This window comes from Accipiter gentilis, chromosome 5 (assembly GCF_929443795.1).
Source record: "Accipiter gentilis chromosome 5, bAccGen1.1, whole genome shotgun sequence".
NCBI classification, from domain to species: Eukaryota; Metazoa; Chordata; class Aves; order Accipitriformes; family Accipitridae; genus Astur; species Astur gentilis.
In genome coordinates this window covers 46,882,901-46,892,315 of record NC_064884.1, presented here as the reverse complement: position 1 = coordinate 46,892,315, position 9,415 = coordinate 46,882,901, and the positions used below count along the sequence as shown (strand labels likewise).

General features: G+C 45.9%; 2 protein-coding genes across 3 annotated transcripts; one reads left to right on the top strand and one right to left on the bottom strand.

Moving 5' to 3' along the window:
* The first annotated feature begins 86 nt into the window (after positions 1 to 86).
* On the top strand, positions 87 to 4,900 carry BECN1 (beclin 1). Its single transcript, XM_049800524.1, has 11 exons — positions 87 to 283; positions 367 to 434; positions 521 to 579; positions 988 to 1,078; positions 1,323 to 1,459; positions 1,974 to 2,168; positions 2,386 to 2,532; positions 3,052 to 3,201; positions 3,287 to 3,347; positions 3,798 to 3,940; positions 4,291 to 4,900. The coding sequence occupies exons 1-11, from the start codon at positions 157 to 159 to the stop codon at positions 4,457 to 4,459; spliced, it is 1,347 nt and encodes a 448-aa protein (XP_049656481.1). The 5' UTR covers positions 87 to 156; the 3' UTR covers positions 4,460 to 4,900.
* CNTD1 (cyclin N-terminal domain containing 1) lies at positions 4,894 to 9,395 on the bottom strand. Of its 2 annotated transcripts, none has more exons than XM_049800525.1 (7): positions 8,972 to 9,395; positions 8,794 to 8,869; positions 8,389 to 8,563; positions 7,711 to 7,873; positions 7,064 to 7,208; positions 6,551 to 6,647; positions 4,894 to 5,926 (listed from the first exon to the last, which is right to left on the bottom strand). In XM_049800525.1, exons 1-7 carry the CDS (start codon positions 9,141 to 9,143, stop codon positions 5,765 to 5,767), a joined length of 990 nt encoding a protein of 329 aa, XP_049656482.1. In that variant the 5' UTR covers positions 9,144 to 9,395; the 3' UTR covers positions 4,894 to 5,764. The 2 variants fall into 2 exon arrangements, with proteins under 2 accessions (XP_049656482.1, XP_049656483.1); XM_049800526.1 differs by having other exon boundaries at positions 8,979 to 9,057.
* Positions 9,396 to 9,415: the final 20 nt, after the last annotated feature.

Genomic DNA, 9,415 nt, shown 5'->3' with positions numbered 1-9,415 from the left:
CTGGCCGCTCACACGGCCGGGCGGGGCGGGGCGGAAAGAAAATGGCCGCCGCGGCCCCTACACCCCTGCCAGGACCGTGCCCTGCCGCCCGCGTCACATCCGTCGCGCGGCGATGGCGGAGCGGAGCCCGGCGGCGCGGCGGGGCTGAGCGGCGGCATGGAGGGGAGCCGGCCGCCCGCCTGCACCACGCAGGTCAGCTTCGTCTGCCAGCGCTGCAGCCAGCCGCTGAAGCTCGACACCTCCTTCAAGATCCTCGACCGCCTCACCATCCAGGAGCTCACCGGTACCGGTGGGGCGGGGGGGCGGGGGCCCGGCACCGGGGCGGGGGCCCAGGCCCGGGCCCGGGTGACGCCTCCTCTCCCGCAGCCCCGCTGCTGTCCGCCGCCCCTGCCCGGCCCGGGGACGCGCACGAAGAGGAGAGCACCCTGACGGAGGTACGGCGGGGTCGGGCGCCGCGGCGGGCTCCCCAGCACCCCCCGCCCGGCCCTGGCGCCGGTGACCGCGTCCCCTTGCCCCGCAGGAAGCCTTCGCCGAGAACCGTCAGGATGGCGTCTCTAGGAGGTTCATCCCGCCAGCCAGGTACGGCCGCCGCCGCGCTCCCGCCAGGCCGAGCTGGTGCCGAGGGGCTGCCCGGGGAAGGGACCCCCCCGGCCCCGCGGGGCACCGCCGCTGCCGGCAGAGCGCTCGTCAAGCGCTGCACTTCGCGACCCGTTTGCCTGACCCCCTTAGACCTTCCCCCGAGGGATGCCCCTCCGCGGGTGGCCGGTGCAGCACGTAAACCTGTGATATTTGGGACGCTGATTATTAGCTGCAGGTTAACCCCAAGGGCTGTCCCCATAGAGCTCCTCTCAAATGCAGGCTCCCCCGCCCATCTGCCTTGCGTGTTCTTCCTTTCCGACTCTTGAGCTAGTCTCAAATTGAAGTCTAGCGCTAGACCCAGCTCCCCAGGCCCCTCGGCACTCAACTCTCAATAAAATTCTTTCCAAGAATGATGTCAACAGAAAGCGCCAACAGTTTCACACTGATCGGAGAGGCGTCAGATGGCGGCACGATGGAAAACCTCAGCCGGAGACTGAAGGCAAGTTTTACGTGAGCTGGTAAACTCACTAGATGCTCTCCAAGATTAAACTGCAAAGTTTCCCATAGCACTGGCCTCCCAGTATTTTTGTGGGTGAGTAGTTCAGTAAAGCTGGCTTATTTTAGATCAAGATTTGACCTGTAAAAAATACTCTGCCAATTGAAGAAGTGCAAGCCCGTCTGTTGGAAACCAGCCGGCAGCTGCCTGTGGCTTCACCTGAGCTAATGGTGAACTCTTCCTGCAGGTCACCGGCGACCTCTTTGACATTATGTCTGGGCAGACAGATGTGGATCACCCTCTGTGTGAGGAATGCACAGACACTCTGCTAGACCAACTAGACACCCAGCTTAACATCACAGAGAACGAGTGCCAGAACTACAAGTGAGTGAGTGATCTGCAGGTGATCTGAGACCGAGTTGCTTTAGCTTGAAGCCTAGGGAAAGAATACAGCCTTGATCCAGCTTTCCGTGACCAGTAAGAGACGTCCCTGAGTTCAGCGCTTGGGGTTTTCTTTGAATGAGATGAAAAATTTTGAGGGTCCTGTGGTACACAGCTTCGCCAGCTGAAGTCTGTGAGCCCATCGGAATGACTGATACCACCTGCCCGCAGCGCCTGCGTGGCAGCGTTCCCGTGCAATCAAGGGCTTCACAGAGATGGTTACTGACAGGCAGCAACAGACCCTGGGTCACCATCTCACTCCCCTGTTCTCCTGGGTGTGTTCCTGACTCACAGTGCAGGATCAACACGGAGAGCTCAGGATTAACGAGAGGTGCATGTGAGATCAGAGCCCCTGTTTGCATTTCTGCTCACGCCTGCAGGCTGTCGCAGAACCGGGGACTGTTGGCGGGGGGTTTCCCAGGATCCCTGTTTTGGTAATCCTGTCACTCTCCTTTAGGAGATGTCTGGAGATACTGGAACAAATGAATGAGGACGATAAGGAGAAACTGCAAACAGAACTGAAAGAACTTGCACTGGAGGAAGAGCAACTGATTCAAGAGCTAGAGGATGTTGAGAAGAACCGCAAGATTGTGGCTGAAGACTTCGAGAGAGTCAGAGCAGAGGCAGAGCGGCTGGAGCAGGAAGAAGCTCAGTGAGTGAACTATAACTGCAGGTTATGCCTGGGTTTTTAGGTAACAGATAAATGAGATTATAATGTGGAGAAACCTGTAAATAATGCCCAAATATGAGTGGCTTGTTCTTTGCAAAATTGAAGTTGGCTAGACCAAAGAAACCTAGTATGCCATGTGAGCAATCATTTCTCTGTAAAAGGCTGCACTTAGCAGTTCTCGACTTGCTTTTATTAAAAGGTATCAGAAAGAATACTGTGAATTCAAGAGGCAACAATTGGAGCTAGATGATGAGCTGAAAAGTGTGGACAACCAAATGCGCTATGCCCAGATGCAGTTGGATAAATTAAAGAAAACCAACGTGTTCAATGCAACCTTTCACATCTGGTAATGTAGACGCTGGAATGTTGCGTTAGTTTGCTAAGAATCTGCAACGTAGGGCCATTAAAGTAATACTGTGTTTGAGAGGAAAGGTGCTAGTCAAGTTATAGTTAGCCCACAACAAAGCAACTGGTCACGGCTCCCAACAGCATCAGCTGAGAGAGGTTTGTGACGCTGTGCAGATGTCAGAGTAGACTGAAATCACTCTTCCACTAACCCTGTTAACAAACTGGGACCCTCTCTGCTAGCCAACGGTAATGCTCTAATGTCAGGCGTTACAGAACAGGTAGCTCAGGGGGTTTGGGTGTTTGGTTGGGGATTTTTGTTGTAGGTTGTTTTGGTTTTTTTTTAATTAACTCTGTCATAAGAAGAGAACAAGTGGTTGGTATTTATATACGCTTTTTAACTAGAGCTCCCAAACCCTCCTTTTGCTTGGTTAGCAGTGTGCATTCTGCAACTGTTAGGTTTGCATGCTAGAAGCTGTTCCTGCCCCAGTGTGCTTATTTATAATTCCTCTTATCGCAGGCACAGTGGTCAGTTTGGCACAATAAATAACTTCAGACTTGGCCGTCTCCCCAGCGTTCCTGTAGAATGGAATGAAATCAATGCTGCCTGGGGGCAGACTGTGCTGTTGCTACATGCCCTTGCTAACAAAATGGGCCTGAAGTTTCAAAGGTATATGCAATATAATACACATTTCATTTATGGCTCGGATAAAAGCAGTTAGATTCACCTGCCTGTGAATCGTATCTCCTTTCAGATACCGTCTTGTACCATATGGCAACCACTCGTATTTAGAGTCCCTCACAGACAAATCAAAGGTAAGAGATCCTACACAAATTGGAGGACACTGACCTTGAATGCCACAGTGCCCTGGTCACGCTGGGGGATGCAGAAGACAAGCTCAGCTCTTTATGAATTTACGGTACAGGAGAGCTAGCTGCCCTGACTTCTCCAACATAATAATCTCACTCCATATCCTACATCAAGCCACTCATTCTGCTGTCCAGTAGCATTAAAACCAACAGGACTCTTGAACTCTACACTGCAGCTAGCCAGAGGAAGATAGCATGATTTGGGATAATTGTTGGTGATTAGGAACCCAAGCCTGCATGCGGTAGGCACTTACCACAAAACAAGTCACACTTATGTGCCACAAACCGTTTCTAAGCATCCTGTGACAAAGTTGAGCCTCGCATAACACCGAAGAGCTGCAGTGACCATATTTAAAATGGAGTGACTGGGGTGCCTGAAATGAATCTCTTTTCCAGGAGCTCCCCTTGTACTGTTCTGGAGGCCTAAGGTTCTTCTGGGACAATAAGTTTGATCATGCAATGGTGGCTTTCCTGGACTGCGTGCAGCAATTTAAAGAGGAAGTGGAAAAAGGCGAAACTCGGTTTTGCTTGCCATATAGGTGAGTGTTGCTATGTAACATGTCAAATTAACACCTCATATGCTGTCCCGGACAGTGCTAACTGACCTCTGGACCAGTCTACAGCACTGCTTGCTGTTTCAGTCCCGTCTTTCTGGAATCATCCTGTGTTCTTTATACTATGCAGAATTACCACATTTGCTCTTAGTTTAACTGAAATCTAAAACTAGTTCCTCAGGTGAAGACCTGAGACTTGCCAGATTTCCTTTAAAAACAAAGTATTCTTACACAGAATAATATGAATGTCAGATTTCAATTTTAGTACTTGACATCATACTGAGATTAAACGCTTGCAATAGTAATGCACTAATAAAACTTTGTGTGTGATACAGGATGGACGTGGAGAAAGGAAAGATTGAAGATACAGGTGGCAGTGGTGGATCTTACTCTATTAAAACACAATTTAACTCTGAGGAGCAATGGACAAAAGCACTAAAATTCATGTTAACTAACCTGAAGTGGGGTCTTGCCTGGGTCTCATCCCAATTTTATAACAAGTAACCATGTAAAGAACTTGTCCTGGCAGCTGTAGAGTGTCTGCATTTCATTGGAGAAAGTCAAATTAAGATATCTCTTAATATTAACCAGTACAAAATGTTTACAATACCAAAAATCCACAAGACACTTTATTTAGAATACCATTATTACAAGTAGTATATAGAAAAGCAATATGTAAAGTTATATCATTGAGCTGAACAGAATAAAAAAAATTAGCTATTAAATAGATGCTAAACTGGTACTTTTGGGGTTTGTAGATACGCCTATAAATTACTGTTGAACTTCAAAACACCAGTGAGTTTGATACAACTCTGTTACAGCTTAACACACAGGTTAGAAAAAGAAAATGTTACAAACACAGGGAGTAACAAGGAAGAACTCACTGAAGCTCTGCTTGGTCATTAAAGAGTAACTACAGTTTGAAATAAAGTATTTTCTAAGTCATATCAGCACTTCCGTGTGTCACTAACTTAAGGTTTGATCCTGTTTAGAATACTGCTAGCTATGGTGGTATTAACTACTTCTAATACTTCCTGCAGCCTGTTCTTGCAGAGAGGTGCACTGAATAAATAATAAAACACTATTCTACACAAAGAGTGCTTTCATCTAGCATATACCAGGCACAGCATAAACAGCCCCAGGCACTTACAGGGATGTGCTGAACAGGCACCTGCTGTCACAACAATTGCATTGCTTTCAAAACTGGTGGGATTCTGTCCTTTTCACAGCACTGGTCAACTAGCTGGCTGTCATAAGGTAAGAGCAAACAGGCTCTGAGCCCTGGCAAAGAGGGAACACAGTAACAAGCAGCCTGGCTGCAGCAGGCTGCCTGACACAGTAATTTCTTAAAAAGCAGTAAGGAGAGAAAGAAAGTACAGTGCTATTTGTAATGACTGAGCATGCGAGCTGCTTCTAGCCAAACTGATTACCAAGCAGAATACCACGCACATTAACGCCTTTTCAAAACATGACACTTCTTAGAGTTATCTCTTTATTCAAAGGAAACTTCTATTCATAACTTAGAAGATGTAGCCCTTACAATAATTTTTTTGGTGCTGAAAGAGGTATTTCTAAGTGCTGCTTTCCTCCTATGTGCCTCCCATCACAGCACTAGCATTGCCTGAAAGGACGAGCTTTTCTAGTTAACATCTAACTTACAAAATGTTACAAAACACCTGGTGTTCAAAACCGAAAGTAAACCCGAATTGCATTGGGTTCCCTGTGCAGTATTGCAGAAGATGGACTATTACCAGCAGCGTAACAGTTTGCTACTGATAGGCTAGTGACTGGCTGTAGGAGATGATAGTTCTATTTAAGAGGCATAATTGTGTTCTCTGGAGCTTTTGTTCCACAGTTCCTATAGCGCTGCTTTGGAGTGGTACTGCCAATGATGTGTTTCAGTACTGCGTAAGAAAATTCTAAGATACTTTGTGAAGTAATGCCAGTGATACAGTTTAAATGCTCCACAACCTTAAAAAAAACACAACAACAACTTACTTACAGTGCCTTAAGAGACATTAGTTTACAGACATACTTCTTCATCCTCCAAATCTAATGAGAATAATAGTGCTCCATGGGTGCACTTCAACAAAAATTGAAGCCTCGCAGTATGGGGTTTTTTATTTGGTTGTTTTTTTGTTTACTTGCTTGCTTTGTGGTGGTTTTTTTCTGTTTTGTTCTTTTTTTTTTTAATTTAATTGCTTCTACTAAAGAAGTAAAATGAAAAAGCTACTATCTGTAATAGGAGATTTGTTACAGTATTCAGAAGCAATTTGGGCAGAAAGTTGTCCCATGGGATTGCTTCTCCAGCTGTCAACAAAATGATGTCTGTGGGGATTTGTTCTGGCTATAAAGAAGCTGAAGCGTGAGGATACGCTCACACTAGCGCAAGCACAAGCCTTCCTGGGGATTTGCCCGTGTACCCTCATAACACTTTTACAAAAGTACACACACTTCCTGCTAAAAAACCTGAAAGGTGTCACCTCCCTCGTGCTATTCCCAGTAGAGTCCACCTGTCTTCTTGCTGTGCTTAAACATATAAACAACCTTCACATTTTTTTCATGTAGAGCCAGTGCGTTTAGAAGCGACTGTACCTGCTTCCAATGCCCAGGGTTTAGTATGAACACGCTTGTGCTGATGATTCCAACAGCCAAGAGCATGAAATCTTCCTTTACTGTCAAAAACTTTGCTCTGCAGAATTAAAAGCGTCTTCTGGTATAAAATGATGCTAGCGTTAAGTTCAAAAGCACCTACTTCTGTAATCGCTGTACAGCCTACAGACGTGTTAGCTTATTCGGCCTTTCAGTCCAAATAAAGCCTGATACTTTTAACTTTAATTGGCAGTGCTAAAGCACTATGATTTCTACTAAAGATTTCTACGATTAAGTTAAACACTTTCCTAGCTTGCCCCTAAAGCAAATGTGGTGAAGCATGTTGCTTTGAACTGGTATATTAAGATCAATAAAGCTGAAAGCCCCCCAAATTAAAATTTTTTCAAACATGCCCAAAAAATGGCATAATGGGAATTATGCTACTATTTCTTAGGGGTTTTTTAGGGTTTTAATTTCAAATAGTTATTTTAAGCAATAGTCACACAAGCTACTTACACCTGCAGTTTGCTCGGTGTTGAATTTTCAATGGCAATCTTCAACAAAGTGTTGTAGATGGTATCTCTTGTAAGATAGGAGAAGTCTAGTAGTTGCATACACATCTGATGTAATGGTTTTGCAGGAAGCAGGCAGCCGTTGTGTCCTAGCACAGAGATCATACATGATCAGCCATGCATTTTGAGTCATTAAACTGAATTAGAAAGAAGTGCTAGTTACTGTTAAGTGAGGGATGAAGATTTCTGGTGACAACTGCCCTTTGTTTCTGAATGCCACAGGCCTTCTCATGCCATAGGCTTTCTCAATCTCAGTATAATTTCACTCATTCTGAAACTGAGGTTGTCAGACCTGGGCCAAAAAAATGGCAAGTCATTGGAGAAAATGTGGCTTTACACTATGTTTTGGGGTTTTTACACTCTTAATCTTTTACTGAATGAGTCACGACTGGCTGTCCAACAACATTCATCAGATTCTACTAAGGACAAAGTTCTCATCCAAAAAGTAAAGTCCTGGACAATCTGAAATGTTTCACTTGCCATCACAGAATGCAAAAATCTGTAGTATGAGACATTTTGGTTCAGATCAGTAATAGCTCTATTACGCTTTTAAAAAAATTCTTTCCCGTTCTGTCTTATTAATACTTTTACCTAAAACCTCTAAAAGCAATTCCACGTAAGCCAAAGGAGTTGACATGTTGATCTGGAAGTGCAGAGTTTTTAAAACAGCGAGCTCTGACTCAAGCAATTCCTGTTTAGTGTATGAGTATTTTAAGGATTGCAGGAATTTTAAAGCTGTGTCACTGTTAACTATCTGAAGAGGAAAAAAAAAAGACAAGTTATTTTCTAGGCAAGAAGGCACTTGCTAAGAACAAAGGACTTTCTTGTTTTACTCCTCCCACTGAATTTAAGCATAAGCCACTGCAGTGGTGATGCTGCCCACTAACCCAGTTCTCTAACTTGTCTTTTAACCTGGCACAAGAAATACAGCTCGGACCTTCTTTCCTGCAGGTTTCCTCTACTCCACAAACCTTCCCAAACAGGGGTGAACCCTCTGTAGCCATACAATTTTCGACAACCACAGGCTGAGTTTTCCCACTACCTGTATTTTTTCCCCCTATTACTGGGAACATTTCCTGACAAATTGTTATTTGATGAGTGACAACTAACGTGCCCTAAATGGAAGGGATTTAGGTCTCCAATATCCTTTGCATTTCATTATTGCTATTGTCTTTCAAAGAGGAAATCTATTTTTTAAGAGAAATTAATATACTACATAATTTACTACACTGCTAAAAAATGGTATAAGAAAAGGTTTAGCTGGCTTACATTATAGTGTAAGGAAAGTTTGCTTGCAAGCTGGATGCACGACACAAGTCGCAGGACAAACGTGTCATATATCTGATCTTTCAGAGAGCTCCAGCTGCTCCCTTGTCCTTGTTCACGACTTTTAATGTTCTCTCTGGAGGACTTACAGATGTGTTCTACTTGCTTGATCATAAACCTACAAAATCCACAATTGCTCAGAAAACAGTTCTCTGCTGCTAAGAAAATCAGTTCTGCATGTACTCAGAATATACAGATAGCTATTAATTTGAACTAAATGAGTAAAGAGCCAAAGCTCTAGACATGCAAAAAACATTATGCACGGTTTGAACGAGTGGTATGGAACACACACAGTGTAACCACGTGAGAGAAATGAGACATGCACCAAGCATTCAGGACATTTACTACCTTTCAAGTAACTCCACCGCTTGGTACGTTGCCGATTGGTCCAAGTGCCATTTTTCAGACAAAAGGAATATAAATTCTGCAAAAAAGCACAACAGTCATTCATTTCAGTCAACTGAAGCTAATCATACAGCTATTAACCACCTCAAGAGTTAGCTGTAGTTGAGGAAAGGAGCCTCACCCACGACCTGGGTCTCTTTGAAGCACCCAGCCCGATCCGACAGTTTCCTCAGGTACTGTTCGTTTTCCGTGGCCAAATGGATCAACGTATCCTCAATAACCTCAGGAGCAACCTCGCCGAAGACAGGGCCTGGGTCACGGAACCAGGATGCCACTTGCGCCTGGGACCCCATCCAGCAGTTCAGCTCAGGAGCCTTAAGGACGACAATTAACTTTGGCGGCACCCCAGCGCTTCGTCACCGCCGGCGGGCCTCCCGGGGCCCAAGAGGCGCAAGCCGGGCAGCCGTGGACCCTCGGCGGTGAGGCCGCTCCCGGGACGGGGCCACCACGGCCTCACCTTGGCGCCTTCCTGGTCAGGGGACCCCAGCCGGCCAATCAGAGTGCGCCTCCGCCGCGCGCTGGGCCTCACAGCCAACCGCTCGACGCCCTGCTCCCGCCGCCGCCG

Bases quoted from the DNA above. Each gene is read 5' to 3' on its own strand.
- CNTD1 (XM_049800525.1), bottom strand. From the start codon at position 9,143: ATGGGGTCCCAGGCGCAAGTGGCATCCTGGTTCCGTGACCCAGGCCCT. The intron at 8,870-8,971 runs GTGAGGCTCCTT...GCTTTTTTGCAG, and splicing joins CAAAGAGACCCAGGTCGTGG to AATTTATATTCCTTTTGTCT. The intron at 5,927-6,550 runs GTACAGTCGCTT...GTTTTTTTTAAG, and splicing joins ACCCTGGGCATTGGAAGCAG to GTTGTGGAGCATTTAAACTG.
- BECN1 (XM_049800524.1), top strand. From the start codon at position 157: ATGGAGGGGAGCCGGCCGCCCGCCTGCACCACGCAGGTCAGCTTCGTC. The intron at 1,460-1,973 runs GTGAGTGAGTGA...ACTCTCCTTTAG, and splicing joins AACGAGTGCCAGAACTACAA to GAGATGTCTGGAGATACTGG. The intron at 2,533-3,051 runs GTAATGTAGACG...CTCTTATCGCAG, and splicing joins AATGCAACCTTTCACATCTG to GCACAGTGGTCAGTTTGGCA.